Below are 22,764 nucleotides of genomic sequence, written 5' to 3'. Positions count from 1 at the left end.
TGGGGCTTCCAGGGTGGTGCTAGTGGTAAAGAACCCACCTGCCAATGCAGTAGACGTAAGAGATTCAGCTTCAGTCCCTGAGTCAGGAAGATCCCCTGGAGGAGGGCAAGGCAGCCCAACCCAGTATTCTTGCCTGGAGAATCCCATGGACAGAGGAGCCTGGCAGGCTGCAGTCCATAGGGTTGCATAGAGTTGGACGGGACCGAAGTGACTTAGCACGCATGCACATAGCTTTTGTGACACCCAGAATATCTAGCACAGTACTGCTCATTAAATGCTTGACATTAATGATACCAGTGAAAATGTAACACTCTACTTACCTACCCACTACAACATAGTATTCTTAAGCCTTCTGATCTTGGTAGCTAAAATTAAACCCACTTTTCTAACAAAATAGCTGTGCTTTGACTTTGACTTTTTGATTTCCTCTCCTCCTAGATTTTGAAGAAATCCTGCATCGAAATTCTAGCAGCTGAACCATCCACCATATGCGCAGGAGGTAAATTGAAACTAAGTGTTAATTGCTGTCACATGAATGATGAGATATCGAATTCAGGTCACGTTTACTTCATCAGTAGCAAAGAAGGGAGTCGGGGCACCAAAGGGGAGGGGGATAAAAGTAGAAATTGCTAAATTTTCTTCTGGGGCAAAAAAGGTAATAAATAAACAACATGTCAGTTTTTTGAAAGTTTGAAAAAGCCTATCCAAATTCTCTCCTTTCATGGGAACTAATTATAGGAATATTACAGAAATGCTGGATTCCTACACACTGCTACCAATACCCCTTTAACCCTTCATCTTCATGGCAGCCCTACATCACATCACAGTGATCATAGGCCACCTCTGAAATGTTGACATATTTAATTGTTTAACTGGCGCTGGACCTCTTTCCATAACTAATATTTTGATCTTAGTTAATTGCCCCATCTGCCAGCCCTTACAGACTGTCAATAGGCAACTCCAGTTGTCCCCAGAAAGAGCCATTATAATTTTGTCAGGGTCTTGTTATTGTTTTGTATTATAATGGACTGCCTAAAGCTTCAACCGTGCTGGCTCTCTTTGTACAATCCCCTAGTTTCCCCATCATTCTCCTTTTATTTATTTAAAAAGTACTGTTAGGCACCTACTGAATACCAGGCACTGTAGTAGGTGCTCAAGATTCAAAAAGGATAAACTCTTTCTCCGTTATTTTCTGGTGCTCTGGGAACTGGAGTCTTCCACTGTTGAGACCTCACTGTTGACATCATCTTTCTAGTCTTCTAAAATACCAAGTGCCAGTTATTAATTTATCATAGAAAATATATCATGCAACCCTGTAAGTAGTGAGGAAGAACTTTCCAGCTTTTTCAAAGACTGTACAGTTTTATTCTTTATGGCATATTTTATTGATATAAGTGAGGTAATTCCTTGAGGATTTCATTCTAGTTTCTTGGATATATTTTAGAATAGCTGAAACACTTTCAAGGATTTAGATGTACTGAATAGTATGAACCAACAACAAAACACTAAGTATATATGTAAACATACAAAGTTGTTAGTGGTGCTTGGGGACTGACTATTCAGAAATGTGTGTAAACTTCTTGAAGAAAAGCGATCAACAAAGAGTATCTGTTGACCTTTAAATACACTGCTACCTGGCAACACAGATGGCAGGAACATATGTTGCTGGCACAAAGACAGGTCCAGGAAAACCTTCTTAAGAAAAAGAATTGAAATATCTTACTTTTGCAAATTTACAAAAGCAGATGACTACATGAAACCCAGTGCCAGGAGCCTTAAGCAGGGTTCATTAGCTCCAGGGTAAATCTGCCTCCACAATTTTTATCATTCCTTTATTTTAAAACAATTAGAAAACAGGGGAGTTCCTTAATTGTGCAATTATCTCATTCATGAAGAAACAACCCAGACTTGCAATTTAGCAATCCTACTGGATGTTTTGCAACCGTGTATTGAATCAGAACATTTAAAGACAATGAATGCAACTTCTGTTAATTCAGTAGCATAATCAGTTCCCTTCCTGTAAGGTTCTTGGGGACAGAGAAGAAATCTTTCTCTCCACTTCCCACTGCCTCGGAGTACATGGTACTTAATAGGTGGACAATAAATGTTGACCGAATGCCTTGATTCATATATTCCTTCAATAAACAATGCACCAATTTTTGCTCATTTGACCCTGATTAACAACTACTTTCACCTAATCTCAAGAAGTTATCAGACCTTTGAACTGCCAATTTAAAATGAAGCAAAATTAGAAATAGCCGAAGACAGAACAAAACCCCTCAGACCCACAAAATCTCAACCGGTTGGACAATGGGAAAATATCTTATTAAATAATTCTTGAATCAAAGATTAATAAACCAACATCTGCTTTACTTACCATCAAGGTGTTCAAGACAATAAAAAGCCCACATATATAAATATAATGAATATGTCACAGAAATATCAAGATCCACAAGATCTGATCCTAGCAAATTCAGTTTTTACTATGTTCCTTATTAAATAGAAAATAAAAATAATTAAGTAAAAGATATTTTAAAGCTAAGGAAAATACAAGAACAAAGATGAAAATGCATTAATGAATTTAAACAAATTAAAACAAGTTAACTGATAAATTATGCCAAGAGCTGTGTCTTTGACCAATAAAATAGACAAATCTCTGGTAAATCCAGTCCAAAGAATCTTCCTGTGGATATTTTTAAAATCTCTGACTGAAATGCAATAGTGCATATTTTATAAGCAAACAATAGTTTTCCCATATCAGAGTAAACTATCCAATTCTATTTATTTTATTTATTTTTTTAATTAAAGTATAGTTAACTTACAGTGTTGTGTTAATTTTTGCTGTACAGAAAAATGATTCAGTTATATATGTGTATATATATATATACACACATTCTTTTTTACACTCTTTTCCAGTATGGTTTATCACAGGATAATATTTCCCTGTGCTATACTGTAGGGCCTCGTTATTTATCCATTCTATATATACGAGTTTGCATCTGCTACCCCCAAACTCCCTCTCCGCACCCCCCCCCCATTTCCTTTATTTCTTAGAAGAAAATTAACACAAGACACAACAATGGGACCTAGTCATAGGTTTTGAAAAGGCAAGCTCCCACCTCTCTTGACTTAGAATCATTAGGGTTAAAACATGTTGATTAGAGAATAAATTTATTAAGAAGAAAATGAAACTTTCATAAGATATCCCTACTCCAAAAGTTCTTCCAAGGATTCTCTTAAAGGTCTATCTCTGATCATTCTTGGAGTAAGCATGGCTTTCATGAAATATTGGGGGCCACTTCCCTGTGGTTATGAACTCCTGTCAAGTAGACCCAGGCATACCCCGTCTGAAATTTTCATTAGGCTACTGAGAGGATCCAGAGATTTATGTGAAAGTGCTTTAAAAATCATGAACTGTTATAACAAAACAAGGTGATATTATTATCATAAATATCATTGAATAAGGATTGAAGGTCAATGTGAAAATGTTGATAACATCATACCTCGATGAGAAAAATATGCCTGTACATTTCTCTGAGCTTCCCTGATAGCTCGGTGGCAAAGAATCCACCTGCCAATGCGGGAGATGCGGATTTGATCCACTGGTCGGGAAGATCCCCTGGAGAAGGAAATGGCAACCCACGCCAGTGTTCTTGCCTGGGAAATCCCACGGACAGAGGACCCTGGCAGGCTACAGTTCATAGGGTAGTAAAAGAGTCAGACATGACTTAGTAACTAAACAACAACAGTGTTTCTCTACTGAAAGAAAATTGGAGCAATATATAGAGTTCAGAGTATCTGCAAAATGATTCACTAACTCAATATGTACTGAAGGAGAAAGTAAACAAGGAAATACTGAGACTAAATGCTAGACAGAGCTGGGAAGAAGATAGAATTTGCTTTCATCCAAAACCTTTCCTCTCAGCCCCCTCTTCTGCCTCTCTGAATTACTTCCCTTCCTTGGCCGCCAGAGCACCCCATCCTGTGAAGCCCCACCCAGGCCTGTCCACTCAAGACACTCTATGCTAATGACTGCATTCCCCCAAGACAGTGATCTCTGCTGGCTTTCACCGACAACTCAGCAACACGCATAATTCTGACAGCACACTGAGCTCTGAGTGAGGCAGTGAGACAACGCACTGGACGACAAAACTGAGATCCAACACAGATCTTTCCATGTTGGCCTGCAAATAACATGGTGAAATTTAATGAGACAAATATAAAAAGTTGAACTTGCAAACAGTTTCATATACAAGCAAGTTTAGAGAAACTTGACTTAGTAACAGTTCATGCAAAGAAAAAGAAAAAAGCAAGAAGACGCATAGCTCTCTTGAGAGCCAACAAGAATGCCTTTGACGAAAAAGAAGCTGATGCCATCTTAGGGTGCATCAGTAGCCATCCAGTGTTCAGGGTAAGAGAGCTAATTCTATGCTGTACTATTCCAAGTTCATACCATGGCTCCAAGTCCCATATTTTAAGGATGGCATTGACACATATTCTTAATAGAAGAGTAGATGGAACTAGAAACCACTTAATAATTCATTCAGAATGTGAAGGCAGCCTGGCTGTGATATCTGTCACTCCATTGATAGACAGGACTGATTGAGCTGATCTGGCTGGCTAGACAGGTGTCCCCTCCCTTCCTCCCAGGTATGTCCCTTCTGAAGCTGTATGCTTAGTAGAAGAGCATCACCTTCCGCAGTAGTGCTTCATGCACTGTAGTCCATTCTTCAGTCAAGGATATACAAGTAGCTGTGCTCCCTTGCTACAACCTCCAAACAAGCGCTCAAGGTCCATTTACAGGAACACGCAGGGTAGTCAAGCTCTAAGAATCCAGTCACTGATTCTTTCCTTCCTTCCCTTCTTCTTTCCTTCCATCTTCCCTTTTTTCTTTCCTTCTTTCTCCCTCCCCCTCCTTTCTTTTTTTCTTTTCCATCAATTCTTAGTGTCTACTATGTACCAAACAATGTGAAAAGATTTGAGTACCAATATGCATGCCTGGTCCCAACCCCCATGAAATTCTCAGTCTTCTCTAGGAGATAGTCATATGTTCAGATAAAATACAAAACCATGTATGAAGTACTATAGCAGAGATCTGCTCAAAGAGATGCTAATGAGATGCTTGTGGGATGAGAAAGAACTGAAGTGACCACAGAGATTTAGACAAAGAATTGAAACACAAGGATATTTGGAGAACTCCCATGCAGAAAGGAATTATTGGTCGTATTATATGTAGCTTCAGGAGACCACCACGGAGCGGTTGGGGAGGAATTCAAGAAGGCAGATTTTGGCTTAACACATGCAACTTTTACAGTGAAAGCTTTCCAACAGTAGAGTAGATGTTCTGAACTTTCCACCCCTAGAATTATGCGAGCAACAGCTGAATGACCATCTGTAAACGTATGCTGTCCAGAGAACTCCTCCTTTGGGTTTCCTTTATAACTTTAAATTTCTAAAGACTTAATTCAGTATCAGCTAAGATATTAATGGCTGATTATTGTTTAATTGCTAAAGAGACCAGTACACTTGGAACTATTTTGCATTTTAACAAAAAGTCTTAATGGGAAGAAGATGTAGGGATCTGCGCTGATCAAAAAGAATTTCATTCAATGTCATGAGTGAAACTATTTGGAGAGAGAACCGTCCCCCAAAGCCTCTACTGCTAGAGGTTATAAACTGGCGGCCAACAAGCCCTGTCTGGTCTGCACATATGTTCTTTTTGATTCACACTGCAATTAAAAAATAAACAAATTTATTACTAACACTTAAAAGACTGCTGCTGCTGCTGCTAAGTTGCTTCAGTTGTGTCCGACTCTGTGTGACGCCATAGACGGCAGCCCACCAGGCTCCCCTGTCCCTGGGATTCTCCAGGCAAGAACACTGGAGTGGGTTGCCATCTCCTTCTCCAATGCATGAAAGTGAAAAGTGAAAGTGAAGTCGCTCAGTCGTGTCTGACTAGTAGCGACCCCATGCTCTGCAGCCTACCAGGCTCCTCTGTCCATGGGATTTTCCATGCAAGAGTACTGGAGTGGGGTGCCATTGCTTTCTCCGCTTAAAAGTCTGATTTCACCTAAAAATTCAGATTTTCATCTCATATTGAAAAATCAGATCTAGCAACACTGGGCCTGTATTTATCACATGATAATGATTATTAGAGACTGAATAACTTCCCTTTAAAAGAAGCATGCACTCTTTCCAATTCACCATACTATCCCACCTCTCCCCATTGTCACCCCTATACCCAGGCCAAGCATATGGTTGCCATTTAGTACGGTGCTTAAGTCCATGTATTTATAGCTCCTGTTCTAAAACATGTAGGAAGTCACCTGCTCTGTGCAGAGCCTTTACAGCACCTTTGACTTTGCATGTGTGCCTGGTAAGTCGCTTCAGTCATGTCTGACTCTGTGCGACCCTATAGACTGTAGCCAGCCAGGCTCCTCTGTCCATAGGATTCTCCAGGCAAGAATATTGGAGTTGTTTGCCACGCCCTCCTCCAGGGATCTTCTTGACTCAGGGCCTGAACCCACACCTCTCACATTTCCTGCTTTGGCAGGAAAGTTCTTTACCTCTAGTGCCACCTGGGAAACCCCAGCTTTGACATTGCCTGCATTTAAATGATTCTCTTTCCCTTCCAATATAGACTCTTTTTTAAATTTCCTAATTAAATAGTTTTGCAGATTAGCCTGTGTGCAATTAGGAGAATTGGCGCAATGTTGGATTGGCCCTGCCTACGTTGGTGTAGCTCCTCTCTAGGAAAGGCATCCTTTGCCTAAGCACAGTTTTCCTCTGGCACCACAATGACAGCCTCAGACTTGTATAGCTCAGTTCAGTCGCTCAGTCGTGTCTGACTCTTTGCCACCCCATGAACCGCAGCACACCAGGCCTCCCTGTCCATCACCAACTCCTGGAGTCCACCCAAACTCACGTCCATTGAGTCGGTGATGCCATCCAACCATCTCATCCTCTGTCGTCCTCTTCTCCTCATGCCCTCAATCTTTCCCAGCATAAGGGTCAGCAAATGAGTCAGCTCTTCACATCAGGTGGCCAAAGTATTGGAGTTTCAGCTTCAGCATCAGTCCTTCCAGTGAATATTCAGAACTGATTTCCTTTAGGATGGACTGGTTGGATCTCCTTGCAGTCCAAGGGACTCTCAAGAGTCTTCTCCAACACCACAGTTCAAATGCATCAATTCTTCAGCGCTCAGCTTTCTTCACAGTCCAACTCTCACATCCATACATGACTACTGGAAAAACCATAGCCTTGATTAGATGGACCTTTGTTGACAAAATAATGTCTCTGCTTTTCAATATGCTATCTAGGTTGGTCATAACTTTCCCTCCAAGGAGCAAGCATCTTTTAATTTCATGACTGCAATCACCATCTACAGTGATTTTGGAGCCCAAAAAAATAAAGTCAGCCACTGTGTCCAGTTTCCCCATCTATTTGCCATGAAGTGATAGGACCAGATGCCATGATCTTCATTTTTTGAATATTGAGCTGTAAGCCAACTTTTTCACTCTCCTCTTTCACTTTCATCAAGAGGCTCTTTAGTTCTTCTTCACTTTCTGCCATAAAGGTGGTGTCATCTGCATATCTGAGGTTATTGATATTTCTCCCGGCAATCTTGATTCCAGCTGTGCTTCTTCCAGCCCAGTGTTTCTCATGATGTACTCTGCATAAAAGTTAAATAAGCAGGGTGACTATATACAGCCTTGATGTACTCATTTTCCTATTTGGAACCAGTCTATTGTTCCATGTCCAGTTCTAACTGTTGATTCCTGACCTGCATACAGGTTTCTCAAGAGGCAGGTCAGGTGGTCTGGTATTCCCTTCTCTTTGACAATTTTTCACAGTTTATTGTGATCTACACAGTCAAAGCTCATAGTGTTCTATGTAAGCAATACTCCAGGAAGAAACTAATTGGAATTAAGCGTACAACTTGCCAACTACTCTACATGTGAAGCTTTTGTCCTCCAGAAATGGAAGGAGGTTATCATCAGCTCCCCACATCATCATTTGAGAAGCGATTGTATTATTGTACTCTGTTGTTTCCCATTGTTTGTAACGAACAATGATTGATTGAGTGCAAAGGAAGGTACTTTTAGGCAGCTTAAACCAGACACTTTTAAGCAACATCAGAAAGTGGCTTTGTTTCTTTCACTCTTCATTTTCTTTCAAAAAGCTCATGCCTGGCCCATAGGCACCTCTTCTGAATCAGTTGTTTAATTCTCCACTTGGTCTTCTTTTTCTTTCAAAGATATTTCTATTTGAAGGAGGGATACTCACACTTAGAAGGTGGAAATGTAAAATGGTACTCTCACTTTGGAAAACAGTTCTAACAGTCTCTCAAAACATTAAATATACACCTACCACATGACCTAGCCATTGTACTCCTAGGTATTTACCCGAGAAGAAAAGCAATTTATGTTCTGACAGAGACTTGTACACAGATGTTTATAACTGGTCTATTTTTAAGAGCCAAAAACTGTGAACAACTCAAATGTTCATCAACACATGAATGGATAAACAACTGTGGCTTTTCATACAATGAATAATATTCAGCAATAAAAAGGAATAGACTATGCATAAACCTCAAAGTAATTATGGATGAGTCTTAAAATAATTATGCTGAGTATAAAGAAGTCAGACCCAAAAGAAATACTTACCATATGATTCCATTTCATAAAATTCTAGAGAATGCAAACTAACCTACAGCAACAGAGAACAGCTCAGTGGTTGCTTGGTATGGGGAGGGACTGGAAGAAGAGATTATGAAGGGGAACATGGAAACTTCTGAGGCTGGTGGGTGTGTTTACCACCTTGATTGTGGTATTGCCCCATGATTGTGTAACTGTATGAAAATGTTTCAGTTATACACCTTACATGCAACTTGTATATCAATTATACCTCACTAAAAGTTATGACCAACCTAGATAGCATATTCAAAAGCAGAGACATTACTTTGCCGACTAAGGTCCGTCTAGTCAAGGCTATGGTTTTCCCTGTGGTCATGTATGGATGTGAGAGTTGGACTGTGAAGAAGGCTGAGCACCAAAGAATTGATGCATTTGAACTGTGGTGTTGGAGAAGACTCTTGAGAGTCCCTTGGACTGCAAGGAGATCCAACCAGTCCATTCTGAAGGAGATCAGCTCTGGGATTTCTTTGGAAGGACTGATGCTAAAGCTGAAACTCCAGTATTTGGCCACCTCATGTGACTCATTGGAAAAGACTCTGATGCTGGGAGAAATTGGGGGGCAGGAGGAGAAGGGGACGACCGATGATGAGATGGCTGGATGGCATCACCGACTCGATGGACGTGAGTCTGAGTGAACTCCAGGAGTTGGTGATGGACAGGGAGGCCTGGCGTGCTGCGATTCATGGGGTCGCAAAGAGTCAGACACCACTGAGCGACTGAACTGAACTGAACCTGAACTGAAAAAGTAAATAGCTATAACAATTGTTTTTAAATCTTCTAGAGTAATTTAGAGGAGAAGGCAATGGAACCCCACTCCAGTATTATTGCCTGGAAAATCCCATGGACAGAGGAGCCTGGTAGGCTGCAGTCCATGGGGTCGCTAAGAGTCAGACACGACTGAGCGACTTCACTTTCACTTTTCACTTTCATGCATTGGAGAAGGAAATGGCACCCCACTCCAGTACTCTTGCCTGGAGAATCCCAGGGACGGGGGAGCCTGGTGGGCTGCCGTCTATGGGGTCTCACAGAGTCAGACATGACTGAAGCGACTTAGCAGCAGCAGCAGAGTAATTTAGGCATCAGAAAGCACTTAATACACATTCAGATTTTAGATGTTACATGTCACAATAAGCATTTAATAGGAGAGAAATTTAAAACTAACTCACAAGATAGAAATATCACTAACAATAATTTTGTTAGTGATAACAACAAAAGTCTTAGGTCATCAGAGCAAATGGTGAATATACTGATATCTCATTTTCAGATCCAGTGATTGATAAAAGATCTTTATTGAGGTCATCACAAAATTATGTGTTCCATATTTAAAAAAAAAAAAAAAGGAAAGGAGGTAATAGAAAAAGTTTATCAATCTATTCTCTGACCTTAACAGTTTTCGTTTTTTAAACTGAGCTATAATTCACATATCCTAAAATTCACCCTTTCAAAGAGTTCAGTTCAACTCAGTCCCCTTCTCCTCCTGCCCTCAATCTTTCCCAGCATCAGGGTCTTTTCCAATGAGTCAGCTCCCGCATTAAGTGGCCAAAGTACTAGAGTTTCAGCTTCAACATCAGTCCTTCCAATCAACACCCGGGACTAATCTCCCAGGTGGACTGGTTGGATCTCCTTGCAGTCCAAGGGACTCTCAAGAGTCTTCTCCAACATCACAGTTCAAAAGCATCAATTCTTTGGCACTCAGCTTTCTTTGTAGTCCAACTCTCACATCCATACATGACCACTGGAAAAACCATAACCTTGACTAGATGGACCTTTGTTGGCAAAGTAATGTCTCTGCTTTTGAATATGCTGTCTAGGTTGGTCATAACTTTCCTTCCAAGGAGGAAGCGTCTTTTAATTTCATGGCTGCAGTCACCATCTGCAGTGATTTTGGAGCCCAGAAAAATAAAGTCAGCCACTGTGTCTACTGTTTCCCCATCTATTTGCCATGAAGTGATGGGGCCAGATGCCATGATCTTAGTTTTCTGAATGTTGAGCTTTAAGCCAACTTTTTCACTCTTCCTCTTTTACTTTCATCAAGAGGCTCTTTAGTTCTTCTTCACTTTCTGCCATAAGGGTGTTGTCATCTGCATATCTGAGGTATTCATATTTCTCCCTGCAATCTTGATTCCAGCTTGTGCTTCCTCCACAATTCAGTAATGTTTGATATACTCACAAAGTTGTATAGCTATAACCACTATCTAATTCCAGAATATATTCATAATCTTAAAAAGAAACACTATACTCTTTAAGCAGTCACTCCCCATTTCTTCCTCTCTCCAGCCCTGACAACCGCCAGACAATATTCTGTCTTTCTGGATCTGCTAATCTGAGCTATTCATATGGAAATGAAAGGGAATGGGTGTCTGGCTTCTTTTACTTGGCATGGTGTTTTCAAGATTCATCCACATCACAGTATGTGTCAGAACTTACTTAGTTTATATGGATGAATAATATTCCATTGTATGAATACCATATTCATCATTTGATGGATACTTGCATTATTTCCACTTTTTGGCTATTATGAATAATGCTACTGTGAACATACATGTACAAGCTTTTGTGTAGACGTACGTTTTCAAGTCTCTTGAGTGTATATCTAGGGATAGAATTTCTGGGTCATATAGTAATTCTAGGTTTAGCTTTTTGAGGAACTGTCAAACTGTTTTACAAAGCAAGTGCACCAATTTACGTTCCCACCAGCAAGGTACACAGGGTCTGATTTCTTCACCAACACTTGTTATTGTCCATCTCTTTTATTATAGCCATTCTGGTGAATGTGGAGGGATTTGGATTTATATTTCCCTAATAACTAATGATGTTGGGCATCTTCTCATTCAATGACCTTATTAAGCCTCAGAAAATAACCAGGATTTTATCTGACTGGTACCTGAATAAATGACCACATTCTCCTTCCCTTATTCCCTTTCTCTCCCAAGATGTCATTTATTCATTCATTAAAGGAGCTTAGACTGATACTGTCTCAGCTTTGGGTTAGGCACAGCCCAGAATTCTAAAGAGAAAGAAATCATGGCCTCTCCCATCAGGAAGCTTAAATTATAATTGAGAATAAAGTGACAAAAAGTCATAATAAATATATATCTTAAAGCTAACTTAAAGAATATGTAAAGAAATGGAGTAAAAGATCATTGCCTGGTAGAAAGTCCTCCCTGAAGATTTTCAGTCTCTAAGCACTTCTCGTAGGAGCTGTAACCCAACATACATGTTGCAAACTCTGGGAGCTGGTGATGGACAGGGAGGCCTGGTGTGCTGCAGTCCATGGGGTCACAAAGAGTCAGACACGACTGAGCGACTGAACTGAACTGAGAAACAACCTTAGATGTACTTATTGTGAGAGGTAGGTTTAGGGCTTTGTGAATAGTGTAATTCAGTCAGTATGTCCTGGTTCTGGTGTGTCCTGGTCTCACTTGCTGGCAGATCCACTTGACAAAGGTTTTGTTATATAACCTCTACGTGTGAAGGGCTGACATTCCAGTCGGGCCGCAGGGTCAGTATTTGGGCTCTTCTGGAGACCAAATGTGCGTCCTATCACAGAAACTATACCAGGCAGGGTGGCATCTGGCTTCTGCTCTGGTGTGCCTCCCAGAGCATCATTTCCTCCATCTGCTCCCCAGGCCTGGGGGTTAAATTGTTTGGTTTCCACTGTGGCTGTTCATGGGTTCCTGATGTCTCTCTTCCTAATACCCTGAGGGTGGGCCAGGCCCAACCAGACAGACATCCTCTCTTACAGAGGACCCCTCAGCAGCACTGCTAAGACTAGGACATGACCTTAAGAGAAGAGAACTTGGCACATGGCCTGCATTTCCAGCATCTTCTCTCCTTCCACTGATCTTTGAGGAAATAAGAGAAGTAGACCCAGCAGTGAGGCAGAAAACATTTTGAATCAGCAAAAACATCCAGTAGGTTTCTGGATGTCTAGCATTCAGACTAAAAACACAAATGAGTTTCTAAAGGCTAAACTGAATGAAAAGATATTGTACAATAAGATTCTTCCACAATGCCTGGCACTTAACAGAATGCTTGTTGAACCAACAGTGTCATCAATCACATGCCAGGCAGACATCGAAAGAAAACGCTGAGTCCCTTCACTGTTCACCTGAAACTATCACAATATTGTTAATCGGCTATACTCCAATACAAAATCTTTTTGGTGTTAAAAATAATAATAATAAAAAATTTTTAAGAAAAAATAAAGAAAACTATTTAGATCATCCTTTTAAATTTAGCAGTCCTATCTATGCATCAACATGCGTATCTAAATTCTTAATACTCATACTGTTGCAGTAAAAAGGAAAATAGAGGAATTAGTTTTTGTTTTCTTTCCCTTTCCTGAGAACAAAGAAAATAAAGAAAACAGTGAACAGGTCAGGGAAGAAATATAAACACACCTGAAAGAGTTGATCACTCCTAGTTTTACTTTTAACTATTCCTAATCTGTAGTCTGTGACTAGATTTGCTTTTCACAAACTAACCTGACATTCTGTAAATTACATCCTGCACATATGGTCCCTACTTCTGCATGAGTTACATCCTGCATGTATTGCCCCTTAACTCTGTGCTAATTACATCCTGTACCTGGTGCTTACCTTTCCTGGGCTCTCCCTCTGCAGACCACCCCTCGTAGCTTTTTGCATTTCAGAAAGAAGGCCACAGGAAAATAAACCAGAGACAGTAATATTAGTCGCTCAGTCGTGTCTGACTCTTTGTGACCCCATGGACTGTAGCCTACCAGGCTCCTCAGTCCGTGGGATTTTCGAGGCAAGAATACTAGAGTGGGTAGCCATTCCCTTCTCCAGAGGATCTTCCCAGCCCAGGAATCAAACCCAGATCTCCCACACTGCAGGCAAACTCTTTCCTGTCTGAGCTACCAGGGACCAATTACCTGTCTTCGTGATGCCAGCTATGACTATTTTGAAACAATACAAGAAGGAGAAGGGTACAAAACTCTCACTACTTTGTTCCTCATCACATACCCCAGACTATAAGCCTGTTTGTTACCACCAAAATCTTGACTTTCTCTGTCCACTGAAGCCGAGTAAAAAATTACAAAGACAGAGTTTGGAGGAACTAGAAAGATGGCTTGAATCCTCGGCTGGCTGAGGGAAGAACACAGCAGGCCAGTGGCCCCCACCATGGGGAGTCAGAGGGGATCATATAGATGGGCCTCCCAGTCTGGGGTATGTAATAAAGAACAAGGTGAGAATCTGGCATTCTTCATGCATTGTTTCAAAACAGTCATAGCTGGCGTCAGGTGGCCTGGTAATTGGATCTGAAAAAGCCATGCACCCATGACCTTAACATAGTTCAAAACTAAGGCAGTGAATACTCATACATTAGTACCCAGTTTTGCTGCTTACCAATTACAGATTAGTTGATCTTGGGCAAGTCATTTATAATGTCAAAATTTCACTTTCCTTACAGTGAAGTTCGTTCATAGCTCTCAACAGCACTCTGCGCTAACTTGTTTCTCCTTGTGGCACACTTAGTGCCTCTAGGTTCCTTTCCTTTACCTTGGGTTCTCTGCCTCCCAGCCAGACCAGCTCCACCTACCTGCAAAATGGGCAAACCTGCCGAAAATAAAAATAAAAAAAGCTTAAAAAATATCACAGTGTTAATCTCTGAATGAGTCATATGTCACAAGACATTGAGGATTCATTTTAGCATAATGGTAAAGAGCATGCTGGCTGAGTTCTAAGCACATGACACTTGACGCCCGACAGACCTGGATTCCAGTTCTAATCCTGACTACCAGCTGTGTGATCTGGGACCAGCTATTTAACCTCGCTAAGCTTGTTTTTCTCATTTGTACCTTCCTATAGTGAGGTTTAAATGACATCAGACATTTACAACACTTAGTACAGAGTCTGGCACACAAAGAGGGAGCAGTTGATATCAGTTATTATTCTCTTGGCAAACATGACCTCTAATGAGTTTCCTGGGAATGAAGGTGACATACATTCATGCCATTTATTAAAGTTTGGAAGAGTCCCCTATGGTAGTCCTTTAATTCCATTCTTCCTCCAATGAAAATCTCCATTTGAAACTTTACACTGCCAAATCCACTTTCACAAATATTGCACTTTGACTTCTAACTTTTAGTCTTTTTTTTTTTAATGCCACACAGCATTATCCCATGCCCCAATTTTTATATACAAAAGGATGACAAAAATAAAGTATTTAAAGTGAAGTATTGGCTATTAGTTACCATCAAACTTAAGCAAATATTCCTAAACATTTAATAAATTAATTAGTTGGGTTTTTTTCCCCTTAGTAAAGAGGATCATTATTTTTACTTTATGAAGATATTGTGTTAATTCAGCATGAATTGTGCCAACATGAAATTAACATGCAGGGCTAGAGGCCAGTGAGCTATATTATCTCTTCTATTTGGAGAGAAGAGAGCATTAACTGCACTAGGACCTATGTCAGTTCAAATGGGAAATGCTTGACAACTGGCCACTCATAAACAAGACTTGTCTTCTCTGGTGAGTACAATTACTCCTACCTAACACTAGGTTTTCCTACTGTGTGCCCTGCGGAGACAGGAGAGCTGAAACTGTTGTCAAACAAATTCTAAACATAAAGGAATGCTTTTCTAGCTGTGGAAGAAAAGACAGAAGGACAACGTCAAACGATACCTAGTCACATGCTGCACTATTCACGGCAGACTGTGAATGCCAGAAGACAGTGGTCTTCAAAAACCCTAGGCACCTTGAGTTCTAAAGAAATCCTTTCCTCTGCATCCAATGTATAAAAGAGATACAAGAGGCCTTCTGGTGGCAGATATCACAGGTTTTAAAACTGCCACGACTTGAGAGATGGGTAAGGTTTGCAGGACACAGGTGAGGAGAGGCACTCCAGGGAGGAGGAACAGTAAAGGCAAAGCCGAGGTGGGAATTTAAAGTAAGAAGTTCTGTGCCTTCCTGGTGGACAACTAGTGAGAAGGCAGCGATTAAGTGGTGAAAGGCTCCCACACAGATGGTTCTGTTTCCCAGCTTGAACTGATTTTGAATATTTTAAGCCTGATGATGGGAAATTTAAGGTTAACATTGTGCAGCCAATTAAGGTGTTTTGTCATTATTCTTTGTTTCAGAATCCTTTCAAGTAGTCGTGAGAGGGAATGGCTTCCGACACGCCCGCAACGTGGACAGGGTCCTCTGCAGCTTTAAGATCAACGAGTCAGTCACGCTCAGTAAGTTCTTGCGGATTTTGGGGGTTTCTGCCGCTGGCTTCTGGGAAGGGGGAGTTCCCAGCCCGTCCTCTCGAAAAGCCGCACCCAGGAAACTACAGAGAAGGGTCCTCCCTGCTAGAAAGGCCGCCAGCAAAGGGCATAACTGGCCTCTGAGGTCCCCTTGCTCCCAGAAGGAGAGGCAGCGGGTACTTGTTTCCCAGTCCACCAGCAAACTCGCAGGTGGCAGTGGTGGTCCTGACTGGTTAGGGCTCACAAAGCTCCACATTGCTTAGTGAGATATCAGGACTCAAGCAATAGAGGAAAAAAATAGGTGTTCTTAATTTATTAATTCTGAGTAAACCAAAAGCCAGAAAAATCTCATCAGGGTAGATACCTGACCTGAGATACAGGAAGATGGATGTAAAACTAAGTGCATTTCATGGGAAAAATGAATTATCACAACATTGGCACATTCACAAGACATTTGTAGCAGGGAAGTTAAAGACATGTGTGACTCAGATTACTGTCCAGGAAAGATGGGGTAGATGGATTATGTTAAGACAGATGGCCAGGAGTCCCTGTTATTATTTACATCTGGCATTCATCCCACAGATAATTACTGGTTCAGTATCTGCAGCAGTAAACAGCAATCATATACTGTATTTTCTACAGTGCTAGGACCTTTTAAATACCTCACATCTTTTTGCCACAACAGCCCTGGGAGGTAGAAAGACAAAGAAGATGGAGAGGATACTCATTTATTGACCTTTCACACTGGTTTTGTCCTCCTGTTAGCATTCTGGAGTAGGTACTATCCTGTTTTTAAAAAGGAAGAACTGAACGGTATGCCTTTTTCCCTCTTTAGCATCTCAAAACCCACTTGAATATTTAAACAAAGATATGCAATGGCTTCTTTACATCTGGAATTCTGAAACATCTGGAATTCCTGTATATGGAGAAACTGCAAAGATCTGAAATATTCAGTTATTTTTTCCTGATACTTAGAAATGCCCTCACGTATCCTGAAAGTACTTACTTTTTGAAAACATTTTCAAGTATCCTGTCATAGTGTGAAAGTTGGACATGCACCCTGTACAGAATCTTTCCATTTTTTTTTTCCTCCTTTAATTTGTGATGTTCAAGTCCACTTTCCCTCTCTCCTCTTAATCTTAAATCTAAGACCAGAAACTCCTGAGGATTAAACTCAAAAGACATCAACACCTTCCAAAGAAGGCTTCCCAGACAAGCAAGCCTTTAGAACCAACTCCTTTCTGAAGATGCATGGCCATGAGTATAGCATTGCTGTTGCTTGAAAGGTTACCCAGAGATTCTATACTAAGATAACAAAAAAATGCAAATTTTTTATGATGGATTTATAGAATGACATTTTAAACACATATTTTCCAGCTTCTCCATAAAATTTTATTTCTTGGAAAACTAGCTTCTTTTCCTTTCCTAATATAAACTTGCAAACACCTGCACAGTCTGTTCACCTAATACATATTTTAAAAGAAATAAAGGCTGTTGGGTTTATCTTAAACCACAAACCTAATTATGCTTTCAACACAAGCACTGACAGCTTGGAAAAGAGAAAGGCAGTGACTCAACCATATTATATACCACAAGCAACACTCCTGAACTCAAACAAATAGTTATTAAAAATATCCTAGCTAAGGGGGAAATACTGGAATTTTTTTAAATTGTCTTTATTAATTCATCTGTTCATTTATATTCAGTAAAGTAAGAAACTATGGAGGACAGAAAAGATAAATAAATTTTAAAATGCAACATATTCAATTCTTCATCTTTCTGTCAACTTTATAAATGTAAGTATCTCATTGAGTTGTCCCCATAAAATAAGACAAATTCAGATTCTCTTACCTTTCCCATTCTCCTTTTCCACTTCCATATCCACATTTTAAATATTATGTTTTCATTTTTATAGTATATATTTCCTCTTTTGAGATTTTTTCCTAAATACTGCATTACATTTTATAACAAAAAAGAGAATAGAATTCCCTTATTAATCAAAAAATGACTAATTGAAGGCCCAATAATGAAGCTATGGTTTTTATTATATAAGCCTTGGAGTTTTCAAGAAATAATGTATTATTTGTAGCAGATTTTGTAAAGAAAAACAGTTAAGTGAAAAATAACAAATTAAAAAAATTACATTTAAAAAATAATAAAAAAAATAAAAAATTAAAAAATTACATTTATAGTGAGATATATTAACATAACTGTCCAAGCCTTTGGATGAATAATAAAAAATTAAAGCTATAGAGCAAATATATATACTTTTTTTAAGTGGCTATGAATTCCCTTTAGCATGTATTGCACTAAGACAGAAATAAACCACCGACATATTAATGCCAAAATGTTGAAATTGTTTACATATATTTTTAGATGATAAATATAACCAGAAAATAAAAAGCATAGGTTAATACCTATGTCCATCCTGCTTTCCTTGCCTTTGCTTAAAAATAAAATAAATCAACCACTTAGGAATCTATGCATAAAATATGATGTAAAAACTGTGACATGTGGTCTTGCTCAAAGGAATGAGGAGGAAACCCCCAGGTGCAGGAAACAAAAAGGGAACGCAAAATCTAAGCAGAAGGCAAAGCTGTGAGGGCTCCAGGCCTGAGGGATCTTCAGGCTGTGATCTCAGTACTGATATAGATATAGGACACCAGCAAGTTCAGTTTAGTTCGGTTCAGTCACTTAGTCGTGTCCGACTCTTTGTGACCCCATGGACCACAGCATGCCAGTACTCTCTGTCCACCAACTGCTGGAGTCTACCCAAACCCATGTCCACTGAGTGAGTGATGCCATCCAACCATCCCCTTCTCCTCCTGCCCTCAATCTTTCCCAGCATCAGGGTCTTTTCCAATGACTCAGTTCTTCACATCAGGTGGCCAAAACATTGGAGTTTCAGCTTCAAAATCAGTCCTTCCAATGAACAACCAGGACTGATCTTTAGGATGAACTGGTTGGATCTCCTTGCAGTCCAAGGGACTCTCAAGAGTCTTCTCACTGCTGCTAAGTCGCTTCAGTCTTGTCCGACTCTGTGTGACCCCATAGACGGCAGCCCACCAGGCTCCCCTGTCCCTGGGATTCTCCAGGCAAGAACACTGGAGTGGGTTGCCATTTCCTTCTCCAAATGCATGAAAGTGAAAAGTGAAAGTGAAGTCTTCTCACACCACAGTTCAAAAGCATCAGTTCTTCAGTGATCAGCTTTCTTTATAGTCCAAATCCCACATCCATACATGACTACTGGAAAAACCATAGCATTGACTAGATGGACCTTTGTTGGCAAAGTAATGTCTCTGCTTTTCAATATGCTATCTAGGTTGGTCATAACTTTCCTTCCAAGGAGTAAGCATCTTTTAACTTCATGGCTGCCGTCACCATCTGCAGTGATTTTGGAGCCAAAAAAAAGTAGTTTGTCACTGTTTCCCCATCTATTTCCCATGAAGTGATGGGATCGGATGCCATGATCTTAGTTTTCTGAATGTTGAGCTTTAAGCTAACTTTTTCACTCTACTCTTTCACTTTCATCAAGAGGCTCTTTAGTTCTTCTTCACTTTCTGCCATAAGGGTGGTGTTATCTGCATATCTGAGGTTATTGATATTTCTCCCGGCAATCTTGATTCCAGCTTGTGCTTCCTCCAGCCCAGCGTTTCTCATGATGTACTCTGCATAGAAGTTAAATAAGCAGGGTGACAATATACAGCCTTGACATACTCCTTTTACTATTTGGAAAGCAGGCAAAAGCAGAGCCACCTATAGAAATCAGGCTCCAGGGGCTGTAACACACATTAAAGGGGTACAGGGAAAGCTGCCCAGTGATCCAGGAAAGCAGGCAGGGGAGGAAGGTAAGATGCTCTACCAACTACATAATACAGAAGCACCACAATGTGTCTGTGACCATCCTGATTGCTGTGGCCCTGGCTGAGGCAGTATACATCCAGTCCAACCTACACCACTCCTGAAGCCATAACTCCCTCTGAATATGGGCTCACAGCACCAAATGATAAATCATATGACAATAGTTAAAAGAAAAAAGAGAACAAGCAAGAAGACTAGGGAGCATTTTAAAAGAGAAGGTAAGATAAACATATTTAAAGTGTATTAAAACAATAAAGCATCTAAAAAAATCTAACTTTACACCTAAAGGGACTAGAAAAATAAGAACAAACAAAACCCAAAGTCATTAGAAGGAAAGAAATAAAGATCAAAGTGGAAATAAGCAAAATAGAGAGTTAGGAAACAACAGAAAAGGTTAATGAAATGAAGAGGTGTTTTTTTTTTTTTAAAGATAGACAAAGTTGATAAACCTTTAACCAAATTCATCAAGAAAAAAAGAAAAAGGATCCAGATAAATAAGTCAAAAAAGAGAAAGTACAATTGACAACAGAGAAATACAAAGGATCATAAAATATTACTACAAACAACTATGTGATAATAAAAGAGACAACCTAGAAGAAATGGATAAATGCCTAGAAATGTGCAATCTCTGAATCAGGAAGAAATATAAAAAATGAACAGACTAATAATTACCAGTAGTGAAACTGAATCATTACTTTAAAAAACTTCCAACCGAAAAACTCTAGGACCACACAGTTTCACAGAGAAATTCTATTGAAATTCAAAGAAGAAATTTATCCTTCTCAAACTATTTTTTAAAATGAAGATGAAGGAATACTTCTGAACTCATTCTACAAGGGTAACATCACCCTAATATCAAAGCCAGACAAAGATACCACAAAAAATAATTATAGGTCATTATCACTGATGAATGTAAATGCAGAAGTCCTCAACAAAATGTTAGCAAACTGAATTCAATAGTAGGTTAAAAGGGATCATACACCATGATCAAGTAGGATTTACCCCAGGAATACATGGATGGTTTGGTATCCACAAATCAATCAACATAATACACCATGTTAACTAACTAAAGAATAAAAACCATATGATCATCTCCATATATACAGCAAAAGCTTCTGACAAAATTCAACATCTTTTTATGATAAAAACTCTTCACAATGTGAGCATAGATGGAACATACTTCAACATGATAAAGGCCAGGTATGACAAACGACAGGCAACATCATAATCAATGGTGAAAAGCTGGAAGCATTTCCTGGAAAATCAGGAACAAAACAAGGATCCCACTCTTGCCACTATTTTTTTTTTTAACATGGAAGTGGAAGTCCTATGCACAACAATCAGAAAAGAAAAAGAAATAAAAGGAATACAAAAAAAATCGGAAAGGAAGAAGTAAAACTGTCACTATTTGTGCATGATATGGTTCTATACACAGAAAATTCTAAGGACACTAACAAAAACTATTTGAACTGAAATGAGTTTAGTAAAGTTGTAGGATACAAAAGTAATATACAGAAATATGTTGCACTTCTAAATACTAATTATGAACTATTAGAGAAATTCATAAAACAATCACATTTTTATAGCTGTCTCAAAAAGAATAAAATAACTTGAGATAAATCTGATCAAAGAGGAAAAAGCCCTGAAAGCTATAAGAGATTGATGAAAGAAATTGAAGACAACAAAACAAATGGAAAGATACTCTGTGCTCATGGATTGGAAGAATCAATATTGTTAAAATGACTACACTACCCAAAGAAATCTATAGATTCAGTGCAATCCCATAAAAATACCACTGGTGTTTATCACAGAGCTAGAACAAATAACTCTAAAATTTGTATGAAGACACAAAAGACCCCAAATAGCCAAAGCAATTTTGGAAAAGAAGAACAAAGCTAGAGTTGTCACACTCCTGGGTTTCAAGCCATACTACAAAACAACAGTTGTCAAACCACTATGTACTGGCATGAAAACAAACACACAGATCAATGGAACAGAATTAAGAGCCCCAAAATAAACCCATGCTTATATGGTCAATTAATCTACAACAAAGCAGGCAAGAATATACAATGGGAAAAGACAGCCTCTTTAATAAGTGGTGTCAGGAAAACTGTACTGCTGTGTGTAACAGAATCAATCTGGACTATTTTCTCACATCACATACACAAATAAATTCAAAAGTGGATTAAAGACTTAAATGTAAGGCCTGAAACCACAAAACTAGAAGAAAGCATAGGCAGTATGCACTTTGACATCTGTCTTAATAATATTTTTTTGGATCTGTCTCCTCAGGCAAGGGAAAAAAAGAAAAAATAAACAAATGGGACTACACCAAACCTAAAAGCTTTTACACAGAAAAGGAACCTATCAATAGAAGGAAAGGCCACCTGTGGAATGAGAGAAGACATTTTCAAACTATGTATCTGATAAAGGGTTACTATTCAAAATATACAAAGAACTCATACAGTTCAACATCTAAAAAAGTAAACAGCCCATTAAAAAATGGGCAAAGAACTGGGTAGACATTTTTCCAAAGAAGATGTGCAGATAGTCAATAGGCACACAGAAAGACACTGGACATCATTAACCATCAGGGAAATGCAAATCAAAACCACAAAGAGATACTAACTCATACCTGTCAGAATGGCTATCATCAAAAGAGAGCAAAGTGTTGGCAAGGACATGGAGGAAAGGGAACACTTGTGCAATGTTGGTGGGAATGTAAATTGGTGCAGCCACTTGGAGGACAGTATGGAGTTTCCACAAAAACTTAAAAGTAGAACTGCTATACTGCTGCTGCTAAGTCGCCTCAGTCATGTCCAACTCCGTGCGACCCCAGAGACAGCAGCCTACAAGGTTCCCCCGTCCCTGGGATTCTCCAGGCAAGAACACTGGAGTGGGTTGCCATTTCCTTCTCCAATGCATGAGAGTGAAAAGCAAAAGTGAAGTCACTCAGTCGTGTCCAACTCCTAGCGACCCCATAGACTGCAG

The 22,764-nt window shown here is 39.6% G+C and overlaps 1 protein-coding gene across 1 annotated transcript in view; it reads left to right on the top strand.

The window, feature by feature from the left end:
• The window catches only part of ANTXR1 (ANTXR cell adhesion molecule 1), a 262,215-nt gene that overhangs the window by 80,140 nt on the left and 159,311 nt on the right, over positions 1 to 22,764 (top strand). The window contains exons 9-10 of the mRNA XM_068989259.1: positions 439 to 499; positions 15,805 to 15,903. Of these exons, the coding sequence (XP_068845360.1) occupies positions 439 to 499; positions 15,805 to 15,903 (160 nt within the window). The remainder of the gene's footprint in view (positions 1 to 438; positions 500 to 15,804; positions 15,904 to 22,764) is intronic.

Source organism: Capricornis sumatraensis, chromosome 1 (genome assembly GCF_032405125.1).
Source record: "Capricornis sumatraensis isolate serow.1 chromosome 1, serow.2, whole genome shotgun sequence".
NCBI lineage: Eukaryota > Metazoa > Chordata > Mammalia > Artiodactyla > Bovidae > Capricornis > Capricornis sumatraensis.
This window is presented reverse-complemented; position numbering and strand designations above follow the sequence as displayed.